General features: G+C 38.1%; 1 protein-coding gene across 1 annotated transcript in view; it reads left to right on the top strand.

Moving 5' to 3' along the window:
• The first annotated feature begins 3,834 nt into the window (after positions 1 to 3,834).
• TMEM39A (transmembrane protein 39A) overlaps positions 3,835 to 23,732 on the top strand; it is a 30,985-nt gene continuing 11,087 nt past the window's right edge. The window contains exons 1-5 of the mRNA XM_030328882.1: positions 3,835 to 4,126; positions 5,308 to 5,494; positions 10,459 to 10,681; positions 16,758 to 16,841; positions 20,630 to 20,784. Coding sequence (XP_030184742.1) covers positions 5,382 to 5,494; positions 10,459 to 10,681; positions 16,758 to 16,841; positions 20,630 to 20,784 — 575 coding nt within the window. The 5' untranslated portion in view covers positions 3,835 to 4,126; positions 5,308 to 5,381. The remainder of the gene's footprint in view (positions 4,127 to 5,307; positions 5,495 to 10,458; positions 10,682 to 16,757; positions 16,842 to 20,629; positions 20,785 to 23,732) is intronic.

A 23,732-nucleotide genomic window follows, 5' to 3' on the forward strand; every position in this document is an offset into this window, starting at 1 on the left:
AAAGTTTCAAGATGTATCTTTCTCTCCCTTTCTCTCTTCCTCACTTTTTCTCATACAATCGAAGCCCAGGAGAGAATGAATAAATGGCATCCCCTGGGAAAATAAGTCTAATAATGGTAATTCCTTACATTCTGTAGCATATTTAAAACACCTTATTCTCTGCAGCCAGAAAACTGAAGATCAGAGAGGCTGTTTCTTGCCCACAGCTTCATAGTTAGTGGTACAACATAGGCTAGAAGTTTTTACATGAGATCAAACTTTTTTTTTTTTTTTTTTTTTTTTTTTTTTTTTTTGAGAGAGCAAGAGAAAGCGCGAGAGTCCAGGTGAGGGAAAGGGGCAGGAGAGAGAGAATCTTAGGCTCCATGCAGGGCTGGGTCTCACAACTGTGAGATCATGACCTGAGCTGAAATTGAGTTGGAGGCTGACCACCCAGGTGCCCCTCAAACTGCCTCTTATTAAATAGTGTAGATTTGTTGAGTACCTGAATATGTACAGCACTTTTAGAACTCAAGGGTTGGAAAATAGTATAGAACAAATCTCTTTGTAATAGGAATTTTTATCTTATAACAATTGAAGTGACTTAAACATGGGAAAAATCTGTGGGTAACATTATACGGGACAGTATATGTGTATAGTTACACATAGGTATATATAATAATCATACAAGTATTTATTCACTGTCTAAAATGTACAAGGCAACATTCTAGGCTCTGGAAATACATGAAAGTATGAGAGATGAGATCTGTGTCCTTGAGTTTAGAACTGGTGGGAAGACAAATACACTTCCCCAGAGATTATTTATAACATAAGGCAATATGTAATTGCTATTGGCTTCAGTAGAGAGAAAGAAAGATCAATGTGAGATGGAAATTTGGAAAAGGGCAGGGGTATATTGAAATGAAAAGGAAATATTACAGTTAAGGAATAGTGTGCTGGAGACACTAAAAATGGGGAGCCATAATTTGCAGAAGGTCAGGGTAGAACATAGATTGATAGTAATAGAGATGGTAGTAGGATGCACATTGAGGAGTTGTGGAAGATAAAATAATGTTAATTAGCTAGGACTGGGTTATATCACTCACTTCGGGGGAGTGAGTAGGCAAGAAGAGAAAATGGATCCTCAACACTATATTATACAAGACTTCTTCAGGGATCCAAATGAAACCTTGAAATTTGTTGCTTCTACTTTAGGAAGACGTGTAGTACGTCAAAATCAATGGTTCATCAAAAGCACATAACTAGGGCACCTGGGTGTCTCAGTTGGTTAAGCATCTGACTCTTGATTTCAGTTCAGGTCATGATCTCACAGTTCATGGGCTCGAGCCCCACATCAGGCTCTCTGCTGATGGTGCAGAACCTGCTTGGGATTCTCTCTCTCTTCTCTCTGCCCCTCCCCCTGCTTGTGCTCTCTCTCTCTCTCTCTCTCTCTCTTTCTCAAAATAAATACATAAATGTTTAAAAAGCACATAACTAAAACAATGTGTTATGTAGACAAACACCACAGTAACCTTTTCAAAGGTAGTCTAAAATGAATATAGTGGAGAATAATTTTTAAAACTTTAATAAGAGTTTTTATTTTCCATAATTTCAGTTTTCTGTCAGACGAAAATGGAAATAACCTTCTATTATAATGTCTTTAAAACGAGAATAAATCAATATTTTCTGCAACTTTACAATGTTTATGTGGAAGAGCATCAAGAGATTGGGAGATAGGCTGCATGTGAACCCCCAGAAATAATTGTCTCATTTTCCTAACAGATGAGATAGTTTATTCCAGTGGTTCCCATATGTAAATAAGCAGAATCCTAGAGCTATGAAAATCACAGATTTCTGAGTCCTGTGCCCGCCACTAATTTAAGACATAAAAAATCTGGTTTGAAAGACCCTCCATGTTCAAGCTCTTCCTGCTCTTCAAATTCAAGTCATGCCACATTCTCCTTTGCTCACCATGACCTAGCTATACAGCTTTGTGTTGTTTCTCAAACATGCCAAGCTCTAACACACCTTAGAATTTCTGCATAAGTTTTGTTTTCTATCTTGACTGCTTTTCCCTCCCATCTTTGCCTCTGGTTCCTTCCCAACATTCAGGCTTCTACTGAAATACCATTCCCTCAAACACATATCCCCTCAAAATGGCACCTTCCTTATATTCTACCTTAGCCCCTGTTTGTCTCCATAATACTAATAACGTATTTTATTTATTAAATGCTTCCTGCACTAGAATATAAGTCCAGGAGGTCAGGAACATATCTGTCTTGTTCACTAAGACAATGCCTGGTACACAGTAGGCGCTAAATAAATACTTGCTGAATGAATGGAGGATGCTGGGGAGCCAACAGAAAAGTGGCAAAGGAATTTCAATGTAGCAAGCCAGGAAGCAGTTAACAGAGCAAATATAAAATAAATGTACAAAATTATGAAAATATGTAATAATCTATGTTGAGTTTTACATATTCATGAATGAAAGTTCTGTAGTACCTTAGGACAGTAAAAATATTTGGAATATTACTAACTTTAATGGTTTTGATATCAGTCATTCTGGCTCTAAATTCTGGCTTTGCCACTTATTAGTGAGGTTATTTTCAACAAGTTATTTAACTTCTCTTAAAACTTGTTTCCTCTGTAAAATAGGAACAATGATAACATCAAAGCAATATGAGATTTAAATGAAATATGTAAAGGCACTAGTCTAGTGCCTGGCACCGCAACGACTCTCAATAAAGATTAACTAATCATGTACTCCACAGAGAGGGCTTTCTCTTAAGGTGCTTAACATCTCTGGAGCGCGAGATCTCATATACCTACTCTTTTTGACACTTTTACTCTTTTTCTAATAGTAAACTATTGGCAGTTTCTGATTCATCATATTACCCACCATTTTACTTTTTTATGTCACTTCCTTTACTAAAAGCTAGCCTTTCATGAAAACCTATTCATTCTTGCAGTTTTCCCTTTAAACCCCAAGCTTGCTGTGTCTTTCTTGGTAACTGCGCCAACACCATCCCCCAGAATTTATTACACCGAATTGCATGCTAATATCTGGACTTTGGGCATACTTTTAAAAAATGGGTTTTTTTTAATGTTTATTTTTGAGAGCGACAGAGAGAGCATGAGCAGGAGGGGGAGGGGTAGAGAGAGACACACACACACACACACACACACAGAATCTGAAGCAGACTCCAGGCTCTGAGATGTCAACACAGAGCCTGACGGGGAGGGGGAGGGAGGGATGCTCGAACCCACAAACCGCGAGATCATGACCTGAGCCGAACTAGGAGGTTCAACCAACTGAGCCACCCAGGCACCCCTGGGCATACTTTTAATGTTGCATTTACTTTAATTGTAATGACTGTGTTTTCCTGGTGTCTCGCCTCTTTCAATAGACTGAGCAATCTGTAGTATTAACTCCAGCATCCATCCAGTCCTTTAATTCACATACAATAGACGCAGACTGGATGATGAAGCAGGACATCGCGACTTGAACTCCTTTATCTGGCGGTGACGTGACCGTGGGTGACGGCTCCGAATCTCCTCCGTCTGTAAAATTGGGACGATAACTTGTACGTAGCTGTTAAGGAGAGTCCAAGAGACACAATAAGGACCCCTAGCATGGTGCCAACGCATCGTAGAAGTCCAGGAAGGAAATACTTCGGCCAGCGTTGGCTGGGTAGGTTGGCTCACAAGCCAATGAAGAAGGAGAGTCCCACTGCGCAGGTGCATGCAGGAGTGGGTGGGGTGCTGGCTCTTCATACTGCAAGAGCAGTTCCGGGGGCCAGCTAGACGCTGGGGCAGCGGGCGGTCGCGGAGCTGACGTCATTGCCGTGCGCTGCCACGTCTGCTCAGCTCCGCGGTAATGGAGGCTGAGGTTGAGTGCTGACGGGGCCGGGCGCTTCCTTTAGCTTTAGCTCTGGCTCTGACTCTGGCACTGACCTGGGGCTGGGGCGGGGGCTGGCAGCCCGAAGCCTGGACACCTTTTCTCAACTTTCCGGGCGGGGACGGCCTGCGGACAAGCAGCTCGTTTGGAGCTCTTCAACGCGGGGAGGGAATTCTCTTGCCTGGGGTCCAGCCTGTAAAGCCGCCGCCTCCTCCCAGGGATCCCGCCCCACCGGCTGGGCCTCCTCCATGCGTGAGTATTCCCGCATGTACAGTATGCGCTGTCCGACTGCCCGGCGTGCTTCGGTCCTCTGGGTTGCGCCGCGGGAACCTCTTTGTCGTTTGTCCCCTCTTAGGGGCCAGTCTGTTGAAGTTTGTGGTCTCTTGCCATTTGCCTTCCTTTACCTCATCCCCTCGCCTATTCTATCCCAGTTTTTTGCTTCACACTTTTCTTTCCCTCGTTACCTGAGCAAGGACCAGCAGTCCCTACATCTAGCGGTTTGAATGTTTTGTCTTACCTGGGGTTTCTTAGTCTACCGCCGAAGGCTGTTAGGAATAAGGAATATCGGATCAATCTGCAGTAACGTTTGAAAACAAGGGTTTTTTCCAGGATGTCGTTTTTAAGTTGTATTATTTAGGAAGTAGATTTTGGTGTACGTATTGGCAGAGCCATGTTTTTGCCGTAAATTGATCAAGATACAGTTTCTTTTCGATTGTGGGGGGGCGGTCTTTATCTGTTATTTGCCTTTTAATCCTGCAGTTTCAGTAATTTTTAAATGATTTCACACCAGTATAGTGGCCATCCACTATAGCTCTTTCTAATATTTACACTCTAACATATGGAGTTACAACTTGAACAATTCTTTAAAAGACTTAAAAGGCCAACTGGTGTACTTTAATCCATCTTTGTCGGTCCTGACAATCACCTCTGTAGGACAAGGAACACTTTTGAAGAAACAAACTCAGAGGTAAAGTGACTCAGTTACAGTCAGATAATATGTGGCACATCTGATCTCAGAACCCAGATCCCTTGATAACAAAGCACAACATTTTGGACAGTGGTGATTCTCTGTATTTCAGGTAGTTCACTGTGAAATATCTGTAATATTGAATTGGAAATGTGTTTGTTAGGTGTTTCTTGTTAACTTCTACCTGATTGTAATATTTTTCATATGACACAAGTCAGCTGACAAAAGACACAAATTGTGACTTAACCTAATGCTGACCAGAGCTTAGATCACAACTTAGGCTTCTGACCCATTAGAGTTTGCGTAGTCCTTTCATCAAAGTAAAGTAGGTAATAGACCCTGGGGGAGCATTTATTTGAAAATCTAGTTTTACAAGGCCTACTCATTCAGTTTTTCTGGTTGTTTTGTTACCTTGACTAGTTTAAAAATAGTAAACTGATGTTTAAATGTCTTTTCTTTTGTTCAGAGTTGAAACAGGTTGACAGCCATTAACCTGGATTGCAACTACAGGTGGCACTGGAAGCAGATTGGTTCCCGGACATGCCCGGTGGAAGGAGGGGCCCTAGTCGGCAGCAGCTAAGCCGTACAGCTTTACCTTCTTTACAGACTTTGGTTGGTGGGGGCTGTGGCAATGGAACAGGCCTGAGGAACAGGTAAAGAAGAAATAAGACTATGCATAATTTGTAATATCCTATGATCAGTATGACAGCAGTCATCATGCTATTATGATAATTTGCTTATCAAGATTATTTGTAGCAATGCTGCCCTTGAAGATTGAAAGCTCAGTATTTCAGAGTACTTTGGAGTGGAAAGTTGTGATATGGGGCCCACAAAGTGAAAGTAGTCCTGTTCTTACAGCTGATAATTCAAATTCTAGTCATCACCTTTTTTAGCCATTAAAAGAAGGAAGAAGTGAATTTAAAGTATAAGACAAATGTGGTTGTTTAACTACTTACTAACATTCTTTTTTTGGACAGGGGAGGACAAATTAAAACTGATAGTTAATGTGAAATTCTAAAACTGTAAGTCATATTCTATCAAGGATCTTACAAATTATTTTCTTCAAAAAATTGTTTGAAATGAATAAACTATCAGTTGTAACCCAAACATTGTAAGACTTATGTTGTATGAGAGTAAAGAATTTGGCCTTTTTAATGGAAATTTATCTTTGTTCCTAATTTTCAGAAGTTAGGATGGATTATTTCTAATCCTATCCAGGGTAACTCACTTCATGAGGAGTTTCAGTCATATAGCAGTGGAAAGAGATGGCTTTTACTTTATCAAGTGTTTGATCAAGATAACTTTTGTCACGTAATTTCTGCTTCCTTTCTAAATAGAGTTTTCTCTTGCTTGGATTCTAGTTTTCAGTATTACTAGCAATCTGGACTCTTGTTGCCTTTTCAGCCTTCCTGATGTTTTTTGTGCACTTCTCTCTTCCTGGCACTTTTTATGGCTTGAAAAGTCACTAAAACTATTATTGAATTATGTTGTGACACTTTTACCTACAGAGGTTATTTTGGAAGGTGTTTCTGTATTTGTTTCTTGATGGGAAAGAAGCAGCCTAGAATAGGTTATTACATACCACCTAGAAAGGATTATAAGAAATATGGATAATAGCAGTGGTAGGTGGCCTAGAAAATAGTTTTAGGAAGAATGTGTACGAAGTAAGACAGAATCCAGACTAGAGAACTCACTTCTGGAGTGTCTGTAGAGTACTAATAGATAATTGCTTAAGTGTGATATAATTTTGGATGATATATTTGATTCTGCAAGATACAGGTCAGCTGGAGAAGAGAACATTTGCCTGTATTTGGTAGGTGTTTGTGGCCTGATTGGTGAAGTTAACTTGAGAATGTCAAAGAGCTAGATGAGTGACACAATCAAGATTGAAATCCAGGGGCGCTTGGGTAGCTCAGTTGTTTAAGCATTAGACTTCAGCTCAGATCATGATCCCATGGTCTCATGGTTCATGAGTTCGAGCCCCACATCAGGCTCTGCAATAGCGCAGAGCCCTACTGTGTCTCCATCCCTCTCTCTCTCTGCCCCTGTCCTACTTGTGCACGTGCGCTTTCTCTCTCTCTCTCTCTCTCTCTCTCTCAAAAATGAACGTTAAAAAAAGGTTGAATTCTGTAGTTCCCTGTCCTCCTTTTTTCTTATGGGGAGCAGGAATTTGTTCATAGGAAAAGTGCTTCAATGATTGCCTTCTAAAGAAGAAGAATATGCTGTGAATTTCTGAGTTTCCTGGAGAGCTTTTAGTTGAAGGAGAATCTTATTTGAGAAAGACTAAGAGTGATTTTTTTCTTTGTTTTATCCTTGCTTATACTTTGTTATGTCCAAATGATCACTGCTTTCTCCATCCCTTCTAATTCTTCTTTATTCCTTGGAATCTTTCTTGCTGTATCCATATGCTTAGCTAAAACCTTGGTAAAAACCTTGGGTGTTAAGTCTCTAATGAGCCTTCCTGATAGAGAGCATTTCACATGTGTTGTCACAGGTATTTGCTCAAGGATTTAAGTGGGTCCTAAATAACTCCACTGAAAAGGACTCTTGGAAGTTTGCACCTGGTTTCCTCCAAACTTTACCCCATGTGCCTATTCCCTCTGCTGATTTTGATTTGTATCCTTTTGTTGTAATAAATCTTAGCTGTGAACATAACTATATGCCAAGCCCTTTGAATTTTCCTAGTGAACCTCAAGCCTGGGCATGATTTAGGGACCTGTAGCATAATTTGAAAGAGAATATTCTATGTTAACATTGAAAATAATTCTTTAAAGAGAATCTATTCTAACTCTTGTATTACAGGTGAAGAAACTGAGGCTCAAGAATATAAAGTTACTTTCTCAAAGACTACAGCTGGTCTGTTTAGACTAGGACTACCCACATTGTATCTCAGACATTTGTGTTATTTTGCTTTTTTCGCATCTATTTTTATATCCTGTTAGAAAAATAATACTTTTATTATTATTTAATAATACTATTTATAATACTATTATTTAATAATATTATTATTTTATTACTCTGACTAATTTTTTGAGATGTATAGACAAAGTCTGTTTATTTTAGCTGCCTTTTTTTAAGAACTTTGATCTTACCTCCTCTTAAGTTTTCAAATTAGAATAAAACTCTTTTTCCCCTCAGATGCTCTACATCACTTTATTTGACCTTTGTCTCTTTGTTTTTTGAAGTATAATAGCCAAGGCTGTATAGAATATCACAAGTGTAGATCTTCTGCACTTTGTTTTGAATATTTCTTGAAGCCCAGCATTTTATTGAATTTGTTAACTGCAGAAGCACATTTGTCTTCTTTACTTGGGAAAAACTGTCAGAACCTTTTTAACCTTTAAATAATAGCAAATAATTTAGCATGCTTTCTCCTTTCATGTATTTTTGACTGAAGAAGAATAAGAATTTTCAGCATGTTCTAGAGTAGAGGCTCTTAACCTTGTAACTTCTCATCAGAATTTATTTCCTTATCTCATTGATTATTAACTGGGGAGAGGGAATGGCTTGGCTGTTGGCATTAATCCCCTTCATTGAAGTCCACCAACTTGTACAACTGCACACCTTTCACATTTTATTCTGTGTGAGTGCACCTCTTGGAATTGTGCGGTGGCGCATGTCCCATAACACACTGGAGGGCTATGGTATGATAATTATGGGTTTATGATTGAGCAGGTAAGGTTATGAGACCTACTGGTAATTCACAACCTACTCACTGGTAAGCTTGTTCTATTGGAGTATGCTCTGGGAATGAGAGGAAGAAACTTTTACGGTTTTTACCTACCCTCCCCCCATTCCTGTTCTTCCCTTCTAGCTCTTCTGAGATTCTGCCATGGTATTCTTAACTGTTGAGAATGAGCAGAGTTCATATTCCCATGAGTCACTTAAAGTACTGTAAATGTCACATACTAATGCTACAATTCTATATTTGGGAATCTTAGAGTAGAACGGCAATGCTGATATTGTTCCCTCTCTAGAATATTCTTTGGAAATATCTGAACCGAGCCTCTTTTCCTTGGTGTGTAAACAAAAGTAGACCTTAAATCTCTGTAACTATTCCCAGGCATATAAACAATTGAAAAGTTTATTCCTTACCCCCCCCCCCGGCCCCATCTTATCATTTTAGATAGCCCAGCTATTTCTGACCTATAAAAAATCCGGGAGGAAAGAACAGCAAGAAGATGGGGATTAAAATCTCCATATTTTAATTTGTGTTTTAAAAGATACCTCTTTTGTGACTATATATTAGTCTGCTGTCTTCTCAACATAAAGGTATATATGTGCAGTGAACTAGGAAAAGTACAGTCTCTGTTCTTAAGATTATGATTTAATAGACAAAGCATAGATGTATACAAAAATAATGTAACAGTAATGGAAAGTACAATAATAAAGGCATAATTTAGGTATAATGGTGGCATAGAGGTGAGGTGAATTAGTTTTGACTGAGTGACTCATAGTAAGCTGCACGGAGGATATGCTTGATCATTTAAAGAAAGTCCTGAAGGGGGCGCCTGGGTAGCTCAGTCGGTTGACCTCTGACTTCAGCTTAGGTCATGATCTCGCAGTTGACGAGTTCGAGCCCCATGTCATGATCTCATGGTTTGTGGGTTTTAGCCCCATGTCAGGCTCTGTGCTGACAGCTCAGAGCCTGGAGCCTGCTTCAGATTCTGTGTCTCCCTCTCTGCCCCTCCCCTGCTCATGCTTTGTCTCTCTCCGTCTCAAAAATAAATAAACATTTAAAAAAATAAAAAAAAAAAGTCTTGAAGCATTTTGTCAGTAAATGTGTAAGTGAGAGGTTAAGGAAGGTGGTTTTGAATGGTATTGCGGGTGAAAGGAATAGCATGTACAAAAGAATAGCATGTATGTTCACAGACAGCAAATAGCATGGGTATTCTATAGGTTGCATATGGAGGCGTGATAAGAGATGAGGCTAATCTGTTAAGTAGAGAGCCTCATAGGACATACTGAAAATTTCTGGATATTATCCTGTTGGCAGTAGAGAGCCATTAAAGAGTTTTAGACAAGACAGTAACACTATCAATTTCACTTTAGAAAGATCTCTGAAGGCAGGTTGGAGAATTTAATAGAGTTAATTTTAAGGAGATTACTTCAATAGTTTAGGTAAAAAATGGTAACTGCTTGAACTAAGGCATTGGGTTTAGAGAGGAGGGTACAGTGTAGAAAAAGTTTTACAAAGTGGAATATATAAGATTTAGAGAGTGATTAGGTATGGAGAGGCAGAGGAAAGTTCTAATATGACTCCCAAGTTTCTGATTTTGGCAGCTACTGAGTGGGCCATGAACTAGGATCAAGACTATAGGAGGAAGAACACAGCAATATCCAGTAGATAGCATGATAATGTGGGTTTGAAACTCAGCGGTGAGCTCTATGGAGAAAAATTTTAGTTTTCAGCACATTGGAGATCATGGAAGCTGTGGCCACATGTTAGATCACTGAGAGAGTGTGCATAGAGGGAGAGACAAGTAGGACATCCTAGGAGAGAGTTTGGGGGAAGGCCAACAGCTAAAAGGTTAATGGGGAAGGAAGCAGGGTCCTTTTATGCTCTATAACTCTGAAAGCTGTCACCATTTGAGTTAACCGTAGTTTTCTTTTTCAGGAATGGTAGTGCTATTGGCCTTCCGGTCCCACCTATCACAGCCTTAATCACCCCAGGTCCTGTTCGTCATTGCCAAATTCCTGATTTGCCTGTGGATGGGAGCCTGCTCTTTGAATTTCTCTTTTTCATCTACCTGCTGGTTGCTCTGTTCATCCAATACATCAATATCTATAAAACAGTGTGGTGGTATCCTTATAATCATCCTGCTTCTTGTACTTCACTGGTAAGTCTTAATAGGCCTTTATGTGACTTAACCAAGAAACTAGTGGAAAGCCTATGTGTACAAATTACTTGTCTTCATAATTTTTCTTTCAATAAAATGTTTTTCTGTTAAACCACAGATTACTTTAAAAACTAATCTCATAAGATTGTTAAAATATAAATATCTGTCTTTGGTCCTTGACCAGACAAAGTAAAAATATAAATGAAATATAAATGAAAATATAAAAAACATTTAAATAATTCGTTACAATAATATCAAGAAAGAGTTTTGATACTTAGCTTTCTTTACACTGTCTTAAATTTGTTGGATATTTAAGGTGCCATTATGATTAAATTCTAGGAAATTTATCTTTTTAATGGCTATTTTAGGATAATGGCTGCTTCTATAACAGATAAACCTAAAATTGTATAATGCTTCAAACACGTAATATCTGAGGCAGTTGTTTTGGTTCACAGGATTAGCACGCTTCCATGTGGTCAGTCAGGGGACCCAGATGGAGACTCTTGTGTCTTCCAGTATGTGGCTTCCAAGGTGGCTGTGGTCCATCTCCGTCAGCCAGAAAGGGGAAAGAGCATAGGGAAGTATGAAGGAGAGTTTCTTGTGGGCCAGGCTCACATCATTGTCACATGCTTCCACTCCTAACTGCAAGGAGGCTAGAAATTATAGTCCTTTCATAGGTTTTATTGTTATGATGAATAAAATTGGGCGCTGTTACAAAAATAAAATGGAGACAAAGACTATCTTTGCTGAAGTATGTCAGAATATATTGTAGGTTTCTTCTGTGATCTTTCCATTTCTTTAGGAGAGCTGGGACAATCTCAGTGCAGAGAAGGTTCTCCATAGATGGGTATATAAAGTAACAAGTAAGGGTGCTCAGGTTACTTGATAGGTAAGTGGTTGGCAGTGGCAGATTTGGGTGGGTAGTGGAGATACTCTAGGAGAAAGAAGACTATTGTGCTGGGTCGTTTATGTATCTGGGACTTATCAAGATTAGAAAACTTCCTTGGCCTGGTAAACATAGGACTCAAATGTGGACCAAAATCTTCAAAATGATATGGGAAGGGAATAAACATTAAACAAAACAAAACAAAACTTGTATCATTTGGTTGTTCCTGGAATTAACTATTAAGAATTTTCTTTCCGGGGACTCTGGGTGGCTCAGTTGGTTAAGTGACTGACTCTTGGTTTCAACTTGGGTCATAATCTCATGGTTTGTGAATCTGAGCCCTGCATGAGGCTCCACACTGAAGCCCTGCTTGGGATTCTCTCTCTCTCTCTCTGTCTCTCTCTCTCTGTCTCTCTCCTTCTCCCTCTTCCCCCCCCCCCCCCCCCCATCTTTCTCTCTTTACTCCTTCCCCACTCATCCTCTCTGTCTCTCAAAATAAGTAAACTTTAAAAAAAAGAATTTTCGGGTCACCTGGGTAGCTCTGTTGGTTAACCATCCAAGTTCGACTCAGGTCATTATCTCCCGGTTCATGGGTTTAAGCCCTATGTTGGGCTCTTCGCTGATAGCTCAGAGCCTGGATCCTGCTTTGGATTCTATGTCTCCTCTCTTCTCTCCTGTCTGTCTGTCTGTGTCTCTCTCTCTCTCTCTCAAAAATAAATAAATATTAAAAAAAAATTTCTTTGCATATTGATGATACACCTACTTAATACCAAGTAAGAGAATTTTGGTTTATTTAAGAATTGTAACGATTTGGCACAGCTCTCGTGAGCTCACTTGCTCTTACATATCAAGAGTGTACTTTGTGGTTTAATAAACTTTCCTGCTTGTGTTATTCCAAAAAAAAAAAAAAAAAAAACTTGTAATGATTCAGTGCCAAATTGTGTGCTTTTTTTTTTTTTTAATAGCCTTTTCTCCTGGATTATGAATTTATTGAGTGCAGGAACTGTACTTTACCCTTCTTTGGCCATGTTGTTGTAAAATGAAGAGGTTGGATTAGATGATCTTTAAGGCTTCTTCCAGCTATGTAGCTCTTTAAGTAAATTCCTCACTATCTTAACGATGACATTGACAAACATTCATTGCTTACTATTCTTTGCAAGTATTATCTTATTTACTCCTTCTAAAAACAGGTACTACTTTCTGGTTCCCATTTTATAAATGAGAAATACGAGATCTAAAGATTGCAAAGCTGGCTCAAAATCACAGTAGTGACAGAGTGAGTGCTCACTCAATGCTATGCTTTACTTTTTGTATTTATTCTGTATTTACTCCATAAGTACTTGCTGGGTAGTTCATTATTCAGTTTTCAGTTGTTAAATACGTAAGCTGATCAGAGAACTCTTCTCTCAGTCAAATGTTTCTGGCAAGAGTTCTTTTAAAAGTCCCCTACAAATGTTGCCTTGCAACAAAGGGAGCCAGTGCTCCTGTCATAATCAGGAAGCTACTACTATAGCTGCTGAGTCCAGAATTATGCTTCTTTTGCTCTGACTCATAACAACAAAAATGAGTGCCTTTTACCCTGCCCCATTTCACTCAGTTCTGAATTCAGATTTTATGTAATGCTTATGGTTGGCAGAAACTAAGTCAAATCTAGAACTTCAGTTGTAAGAAAGTCTGGAAATGTAGTTTTTAGCTTTCTGGTCTGTGCAGTAGAGGAAAGCACACTTAAAACAGGTTATTCTGTGGATTGGCTCACTTATCTGCCATATATGGTCCTAGCTCACACAAAATTTAAAGTTCACTTGTGAAGCAAAGAATAACAACTGTGGAACAGCAAGTAAGATTTTAGCCCATCCATCTGAGAGGGGCCTGATTCAGTGAGCTGTTCAAAGATGAATGGGCTCCAGAGACCTAGTTACTTCCTGTGACTGAAGGTATTCAAACATAGCAGATGGCTATGTGACTGGGATGCTCTAGAAGGGACTTAGATCTCAACTAGTGGTCTTTTTTTATTATGTGTGTCTGACTCAGAAATTTGTCAGACTTATATATTAGGTTTTTCTTTTTCCATTTCAAAATCTTAATAATTATCTAAAAGAAAATGTAGACCCCCTGAATAAGTAAAGTATTGTTCTAGCTATCAAGACATTAGCTGAGTAAATTTTAACCCTAAGAAACATAAAAACTAGAAGTAGCATAGTAAACTATTCAAAATAGTCAGGAGTGAAGGGTGATTAATCAGATATTCTGGTTTACAGGATTACCAGTTTTTGGTGATTCAGAATATAACAAAATTTGCTTAACAATATGATACATTAGGCACTTAAATCTTTTGATACAAAAATGTCTTAGATGGACTGGTGATAGTCCATAAATAAGACCATAAATAAGACCCTCAAACATTAGGTAGGGGGTGTAGTAAATTTGTTTGCATTATTTTGGAGGAGTGGGGTGAGCAAGAAGGAGTCTCAAAGCTAAGAGGGTATAGGGGTACCTGGGTGGCTCAGTTGGCTAGATGTCCAACTCTGATTTTGGCTCAGGTTGTAATCTCAAGGTTCATGGGATCAAGCCCTGTGTCCGGCTCTGCGCTTACAGTGCAGAGCCTGCTTGGGATTCTCTCTCCCTCTCTCTGTGCCTGTGTGTGTGCTCTCTCAAAAATAAATAAATGTTAAAAAAAAAAAAAGCTAAGGGGCGCCTGGGTGGCCCAGTTGGCTGGACATCCAGCTTCGGCTCAGGTCATGATCATATGACTTGTAGGTTCGGGCCCTGTGTCGCGCTCTGTGCTGATGGCTCAGAGCCTGGATCCTGCTTCAGATTCTGAGTTTCCATCTCTCTCTGCCCTTCTCCCACTCACATTCTGTCTCTCTCTCTCAAACGTTAAAAAATTTTTAAATATGGGGGACCTGGGTGGCTCAGTCGGTTGAGCGTCCGACTTCAGCTCGAGTCATGATCTCACAGTTCGTGAGTTCCAACTGTGAGTTCAAGCCCAGCATCAGGCTCTATGCTGACAGTGCAGAGCCTGGAGCCTGCTTCAGATTCTGTGTCTCCCTCTCTCTCTCTGCCCCTTGCCTGCTCACACTCTGTCTCTCTGTCCCTCAAAAAAAACAAACATTAAAAAAATTTTTTTAAATAATATATGTAAACTCAATCTTTTGTTGCTCATTACCTCATTCCAGCCCTCTTGCTGATTTTCAGACCCATCAGCATATATATTCCTGTCTTAGGGCTTCTGTGATTGCTTTTCCCTCTTCCTGGTGCTCTCTGCCCTCAGCTCTTGTCGTGGGTGATGCTTTTTTGTCATTCAGCTCCCAATCCAAATGCCACAGTCTCAGAGATGTCCTCCCTAACCAACAATTTAAGTTGACTCTGCACCTCTCATCCCAGTTATTATTTATCACGGTCTTATTTCTTGGGAGCAGTTATAACTGTCTAAAATGCTTTTGCTTGTTATCTTGTCATTGCCCTTACACTTAAACAAATTTATGAAAGGTATGGCTTTAGCTGCTGTAACAGGGTGGCTAAAGCAGAATAGAACTTTATTTCCTTATGAAATAAGAATTAAGCAGGTGAGGGGCATCTGGGTGGTTCAGTCAGTAGAGCGTCAGCTCTTGGTTTTGGCTTAGGTTACAATCTCACAGTTTGTGGGATCAAGCCCCACATTGGGCTCTGCACTGACAGAGCAGAGCCTACTTGGGATTCTCTCTCTCTCTCTCTCTGCCTCTCCCCTGCTTGTGATCTCTCATGCTCTCTTTCTCAAAATAAATTTAAAAAAAAAATTAAGTAGGTGATATGCCAGTGTGGCACCTCTTTGTTTCTATTGCTCTGCCAGCTCCAACATGCTTCTTCCAAATCATAGTCCAAGATAGCTACTCTGACTCCTGTCAGCACATATGGCCAGCAGGAAGGAGGAAAGGAGAAAGACAGCTCTTTCCTCTAAGGGCATGGCTTGGAAGTTATATATATCACTTCGTTCACATCCCTTAGCTATAAGTAGTTTTTGCAAGGGAGGCATGGAAATAAACCTGTAGTTAGCTAGGAGTCAGTGCCCACTTAAATTTGACTATGATGGCAGAAGAGACAACTAGTAATCTCTGCTATCCCCTTTGCCTCTCACAGCACAATAAAAAGTAAGATCCAGGAGAGCAGGAACCTTGTCTGTCATTCTTCAGCAGTGTATCGTCAGTATCAAGAAGAGTACTTGGAGCACATTGTGGGTGCCCAGAACATATTTACTGACTGAATTAAATTCAGCTTTTGAAGAAGGACTGTGGAAAGCTATTGACCTTTTGACCATCAAGATGAAAATATATCCCAGTTTTGTTTGTTGCTAATGATTTTTCATTTTGCTTATTATTTATATAGGCTTAGAATTAGAAGGAACCATATGCAACATCTAGATAATGCTGTCATTTCTTAGGAAGAAGAGATCAAATAGAGGACACGTTGTTAAAATCAAGTTAAAGAGAAAGACCAAAGTGAATATAATTGATATATTAGCCAGGAGGGAGTTTAGGTTAGTAGATGCCCAATTAGATTAACATAAGCTTGCATAGAGAGACCAAAATATTAACTCCTGAACGCTAAGAGTTCCGTCTCATCCATTACATTTGACACTTACTATAAATATGGCATTTTAAATAAGTTATTCTTGCTATAATTCTGCAAGTTATCACTTTTTAACTCAAAGCTATAGTCTTTTCCTTTCAACACAGTAAACTTTCAAAGAAAGGAGAGGAATACATTCCAGATAGTTTAAAATAGTGTTTGTAGGGGCGCCTGGGTGGCGCAGTCGGTTAAGTGTCCGACTTCAGCCAGGTCACGATCTTGCGGTCTGCGAGTTCGAGCCCCGCGTCGGGCTCTGGGCTGATGGCTCAGAGCCTGGAGCCTGTTTCCGATGCTGTGTCTCCCTCTCTCTCTGCCCCTCCCCCGTTCATGCTCTGTCTCTCTCTGTCCCAAAAGTAAATAAACGTTGAAAAAAAAAAAAATTTAAATAGTGTTTGTAAAGTTAAAGCAGTTTTTCATGAAAGGAGAAATAGAAGGTAGGTAGTCTCTTTAAGAGCTTTTAAATTCTTGTGGTCTGTATATGTAAGGTGATGTAAGGAAGGTCTTTTGAGGGGGCAAACAGTTTGGTGTAATATTTGCAGCCAGATACACATATTTCTTTCTGATGTGATTTGTTTCTCTTAACAGAATTTTCATCTCATTGATTACCACCTGGCAGCATTCATCACAGTGATGCTTGCAAGGAGGCTTGTATGGGCCCTCATCTCAGAGGTAACAGCTCTATAACACTATATTTTATCACTTGGAGCTAGATTAGTTATTAAGATGGATTCAAGCTGAATATGTGACGTGTCCAAATATAATTGACTACAATTACAAATTAATTTCTTTACTTCCACATGAGTTGTGCTAGTTATTTTTAAAAGGTTTTCCTACAATATGTTTAAAATTCAGTGTCCTGTGTTCAAGAGAACGGTTATAAATCTCATTTGTTTGATAGGAGCTTATTTATAGTTTCCAACTTCTTCGATATAACCTTTCTTATTTTAGTAGTTATAGTAAAAATAGGATGAATTTTAAATAACTATTGATACAAAGAGTTATATATAAATGAACAGTTGCATCTAAAACTTTGTTTTAGGTAACATTTACTTGAAGTTATATACCATTTGTGGAGTTGCTAGCAAGAGATACTTGTTTGAGTTTATTAAAACTTGGAATTTTAAAATGACAACATCCAAATTTGCATAAGACTAATATTAAAGATTAGAATCTTAATGGACAATAGAGGAAGGACTTGGGACGTTAATGTCTTTTTTAAATTACATGTTGTTGGTATAAATGGCCATTGGTAATTATTCTTTAATATATTTGTAAACTCCAGTGAAGGAGGTAAAATGTGTTCTCTTAAGATTTTGTTATCTTATGCCCTATAAATGATTATGAAAACAAAAACAAAAAATCTTAACTGAAGTGACTAAGAATTTTAATTTTGGAGTTTATAATTTAATGTATAGTTTTAAGTAAATAGTTACTGTAATTACAGATAACTGAGAGTCAACTTTTTTCCTTCCAAAACATGCATGTTTTGTCTTTGTGTCTATAAGCTCTAATTTTCAGGAACCTTATTTCTTGTGAGCACAGAGTAAGTGCAGATGTTAAGTCATAACCTGAAAGGCATTTGAAATTAACCAAAAGTAGGATTCCCTGTTTTTTCACAGCGGAAAAGCCTGTCTAAAACCTTTTCTCCCAGGTTCGTTATTTAGATCATAAAAATAGATGCTTGCCTTTGGATATATTAAAATCTGTTCTTTCTTTAGAGGAACTCAGTGGAGTTTTATGTTTTTATCTGTGAAAACTGGCAGGATTTTGTTTCATCTCTTCAATTACTTAGAAATGGTACTTGTTTATGCCAAATTAGTATGTCCAGCTAATGTGTAAATTCCTTCATGACTGAGGTTTCTACCTTGGAGCTCCAAGGGCTATAACTTGACCTACTCTGTTGTTTCTTTTGCTAATGGCTTAACAGTACCTTAACAATTTTTGCATGATCTTAGTTGGAAAGTATTTAGCTGTTTTCTAAAGAAACCTGCAATTCTTACAGAGATCAAAATACTTAAATTTAAAAAGATTTCTGGTCAAAGACTTAAATCTGTAAGTTAAAGTCCATGAGAAAGAATTAAAGAATGTTTAAATAGTTGTGGGATATGTACATAATGGAATAGCACACAGCCATTAAAAAGATGAAAATGTACTGACCACTAAGATATTAAGTGAAAAAAACAAAGTACAGAACAGTGTTTAAAATAAGGCAGGTGGAAGGAACAAAATACACCTGCTTATATATGAATAAATTATCTGTAGAAGGACATACAAACTAATAATGGACTGCCTAGTTACGTCTGGGAACAAGACCATTAGGAGGGAAATTTCACTATAAACACTATTACACATTTTGTATTTTGAGCACTGACTATATTACCTATTCAGAAATTAAAAATAAGAGCTGTATAGTGATTCTTTTCCTTAAAAAAAGCTAAATTAGATAAGAACCATCATCATCTCTCCTTCCTTCCATTAAAATGTTTACATTCTTTTTTCTTTTCTTTTTTTTTGCTTAAATCAGAAAGTATCCCTACCTTGAGAAAGACCATTTTTAAGGAGAGGCTGGAGGTAATTAATTCAGAAAGCTAAATACTATTCTCGGAGGAATTCCTCCCAACTAGATAAGACTGTTCATTCACCTCCAGGCCAATTCTACTTCTCTATTTGCTCCACAAGACCAAAAGTTATTCAGCTATTCTTCTACCAACCTGAGGCAACTCCCTTTTTAAAAAATTATTTTTCTAAATAGGAAAGTAGCATATTTTACTGAAAAAAATTGGAAAACACTAAAATATAAAGCAGGAAAAAATGGTAACTTACAACCTCATTATTGAGAAGACCATATTTTCGTATATTTCCTAATCTTTATTTGTATATATACTGTACTTCTCAATTAACATAATATTAGGAATATTTTTCTACTCTTTACCTGGCTTGTTTTGCTTATTCTTTAGATCTCAGCTGAAATATCACTTCCTCAGAAAGCTTTCCCAATGATTAGGGGTCTCTTGTTATTTGCTCTCCTTAACAGCCTACTCTTTTCCTGTAGCACTTATACCACAATTATAAAAATAATTATTTTGTGTAAATATTAATTGTCTTTTTTATTTCGGCAGCCTCATAAAGACAGAAGTCTTATTTGTCTTGGTTATTACTGTGTCCCTAGGGCCTGGTACAGTATCTGTCATACATAACATAGTGGTTAAGAGCTTGGACTTTGGAATAAGGCAAAAATGATAAATACATCCAGGCTCTGCTACTCTGGTGACATTGCTCAGAAACAGCCTTTAAATTTTGAAAATGGAGGCAATGGCATAATTCCAGCAGCTTTGACACGTGAGATACATTGGCATGAGGTATATATCAGGGTAGTAATACACAATTATTTGCCCTGCTGTGACTGAGAACAGTTTGAACCTTCTCCATAGTTTGAGGCTTAGGGTATTAATTCACCTGCTTCTTTGCATTTATAAGTAACTATATAAATATTATATATTGCATGTATATTATATATGCTATGTAGTATGTTGGGTAAACTAAGAAATGGATATATGAAGGACCTGAAAGTCTCTTTATTCCCTCCCATTGCTATTGACCCCACATAATTTTTTTCTTCTTTCTGTATTCTGACACTGCTGTTTTGAGGTTGTAGGAATCTACCATTTTCCCCTGCATTTTGCTCATTCTCTTCTTACTAGTTCATTGTAAAAGAAAATAACATTGTAAAACTTCATGTTTAGATAAGTATGCTTTCTTACTGTATTTAATCAGTTTTTAAAATGTGAGATTAAGAACAAATATTTGAATAGCTGTGATATAAAGAAGTGGAAGTGATTGTACATTATTTCCATGTTTGCAAAAGTCAAAAAAGAAAGTTTTATTTACATAGGGATTTGTCAGAGAAGGTCTGATTATTTTCTGAATCTTCAGTAATTTATTACACATTAATTCAGCAAATAGATTGGGGGGAAGATTGCAAGAAAAATGGAAGTGTTGTTACTCCTGTTGAGGTCATCACAGTTTAATCTGAAGTCAGATAAATTAATGGTTCAATATCTTTATGTACATAAAAATCACCTGGTAGTTTATTAAAATACAGGTTCCTTCACTTACAGCTTTGTTCTCTATCTGTAAGGAAAGGCAGTAGGAATTTGCAAGTTCAGTAAGTAGCCCAAGTAACTCTGATGAATGTGGCTCTCATACTTTGAGAAGCCCTAATGTAAACAAATTAGACAATGTCATAAGAACTTAAAGAACCAAGAAATTTCCTGGAGAGGTCTGAATCTTTAAAAATGAGGAAGGTAAGTGGGATGAGACAGTTTTTCTCCCGCCACCACCCCCCCTTTTTTTGGTCACAGATTTCCACTAAATCTACTAATTTCCTTACTTGAGTCATATTGCTTTTGAATAAGGCCATTTATAAAATGTTCCTTTTGGTGGTTCCAAACTTCCAGGCCACTAAGGCGGGTGCGGCATCTATGATTCACTACATGGTTCTGATATCAGCTCGTTTGGTGCTACTTACTTTATGTGGATGGGTACTTTGTTGGACCCTCGTCAATCTCTTCCGAAGCCATTCAGTGCTCAATCTCCTTTTCCTTGGCTACCCGTGAGTACTCCAGTTTTACCATTGTATTAGTAAGTTTTTAAAGAAATAATTTGGATCAAGCAAACAGTAGTATAAAAGTGAGGAAAAGGAAATTCTTCAAATATAAACCAAAAGTTTAGAAAATTGGAAAGATGAGTGGATAGGGTGACGGTATAATTTATTTTCTACACTAGGACACAATTGGAACAATAGGCTTAAACCAGGACTGTCCCAAGAGACTTGAGAGGTATGCTATTCTACCAATGGAAAATATTTTAATTGGCTCTCTTCACCAAATAAAGGGACCTGGTACAGCCTGTATTGACACAAATGATGGGTAGTGTTAGTTGAATGGACTGGCTCAACTAGTCTTACTCTTTTGGTCAAAGTACTTTGATATTTGGCTTCATGTAACAAATATGCTGTACTCATGCCCTATAGACTTACCTTTTTTGACCAGCATTTTATTATGGAAACTTAAATTTTTTTTTAATGTTTATTTTTGAGAGAGAGACAGACAGAGCATGAGCTGGGGAGGGGCAGAGAGAGAGGGAGACACAGAATCCAAAGTAGGCTCCAGGCTCTGAGCTGTCAGCACAGAGCCAGATGTGGGGCTCAAACTCACGAACTGCGAGATCATGACCTGAGCTGAAGTCGGACACTTAACTGACTGAACCACCCAGGTGCCCCGTGGAAATTTTAAACACGTGAGATTGAAAGAATTTTTCAGCAAACACCTGTGCAACTGCATCTAAATTTCACCCATTAATGTTTTACTATCATTGCATAACACATAACTGTCCAACCATTCCTCTGTCCATCTATCAGTCCACCTTATTTTTGATGCATTTCAAAGTTAAGTTGCAGACCTCAGTTCACTTCTTCCAAAATATGTCAGCCTATGCATATCAGTCACTAGAGTTTGATATTTGTTTACAGTTTTTCTTTTGAGGTAAAATTAATACATAAAATTCACAAATCTTGTGTACATTTGCTGAGTTTTGATAAATGCATACACTTACAAGTCAAATCTGTGTCCCAATATAGTACATGACCATTATTCTAGAGGTTCCTTCATGTCTCTTTCCAAACACCACCAACCACTTCCCAGAGGTAATCACTGTTTTAATTTTTTTTCCACCATAGATTAGTTTGCCTGTTCTAGAATTTCGTATAAATGGAATTATACTGGATATACACTTTTGTGTAAAGCTTCTCTCAGTATATTGTTTTTGAGATTTATCCATGTGGTTACATATATCAGTAACACTTCATTGTATGAATATACTACAGTTTGTTTATTTTCCTACTATTGAATATTTGGATTGTTTCCAGTTTGGGGATATTACTAAGAATAAAACTGTTAGGTACATTCTTACACAAGCCTTTTTTGTGAAGAAATGTTTTCATTCTCTTGAGAGAAATATCTAAGAGAGGCCTTGCTAGGCCATAAGGTAGGAGTATGTTTAGTTTTATAAGAATCTACCAGATCTCTTCGCAAAGATGTTGTATCCTTTTACCCCCCACCAATTCTATAAGAATTCTAGTTGCGCCACATGTTTGTCAGCATTTGATGTTTTCTGTTTTTTATTTTTAAAGTTTATTTCTTTATTTTGAGTGAGAGAGAGCATTCATGTGTGCGTGAGCGGGGGAGGGGCAGAGAGGAAGAGAGAGAATCCCAAGCAGGCTTCATGCTGTCAGCATGGAGCTAGATGCAGGGCTTGATCCCAGTAACCGTGAGATCATGACCTGAGTCAAAGTCAAGAGTTGTACACCCGACCAACTAAGCCACCCAGGCATCCCTGGTGTTTTTAAAATTTTAGCCATTCTGATCAATGTATAGTTGCAACTTACTGTACATGTTGGCTTTTTAAACTGTTTTGCATAGTTTAACTTTTATGCCTTGGGCCAATACTTTCTTCATTGGATGTTAATGGATAGCTGTCATTCTTTGAGCTGTTCTGTGCTAAGTGCTAGGCTAGGTGTTTATAAACATCACCTCATGAAATCATACCATAACTCAGGAGGCAGTGTATTTAGTCCGCCATAACGGATGCAAAGTATTCGGGGCTTTAAAAAGTTAGAAGTTTATTTCTGTACAGTATGTGTGTAAATCATATTGGATAGCTGTGGCAGCTAGCTCCATGGTGTTGGGACCTAAGCTCCTGCTATCTTTTTTTACTCCACACTCCCTAGCAGGATAGATTGTAAAGGACTTTGGAAATTTGCAGCTGTATCTGATCTAAAAATTCTATTGCAGTGGAAGAACAGGAGCACAGTGGCTGTTGGCAGATACCAGGGTTTGCCACAGGTAAAGACAGATTGAGTCTAAAATAAACTTACCCGTGGTCAGACAGTTAGTGAGAAAGACTCTGGCCTTTTTGATTTCATAGCCCTTGTCTGCACCATTATTCTGTAATCAGTAGTTCTCAAAGTGTGGTTTCCAGAATAGCAGCATTAGCATCAGCTGGAAAGTTTTTAGAAATAAAAATTCTCAAAATCTGCCCCAAATCTACTGAAACAGAAACTTCGGAAAGTAGGACCCAGCAATTTGTCTTTTAACAAGCCCTCCAGATGATTCTGATGCTTGCTCAAGTTTGAGAATCATTGTTTTATATAACCATTTATGGTACTGAAGCGTAAGCATGAATTTAACAGTTACATAGCATAAAATCAAGATATAATCAAAGATTGTATGAACAGGGATGATAGGAAGTCTATTGGTATACTATGGTAGGCCTGATTATACTGTTTAATTAAGGCAGTCATCAACTCATTTATTAGTATTAACCTTTTTGCCTGTAAAATGAATTTTCTATGTTACAAACATTTTGCATGATTCATATTTCTTATAAGGTATAATATTTTACATCAATTGTTTCTTTATTTCTAGATTAATATTTCAGTTGCTTCAACTGAAATGATTTCGTTATTCTATTTATCAACAACAGCTGGTTGAATCCATTAGA

Source organism: Lynx canadensis, chromosome C2 (assembly GCF_007474595.2).
Source record: "Lynx canadensis isolate LIC74 chromosome C2, mLynCan4.pri.v2, whole genome shotgun sequence".
Taxonomy (NCBI): Eukaryota; Metazoa; Chordata; class Mammalia; order Carnivora; family Felidae; genus Lynx; species Lynx canadensis.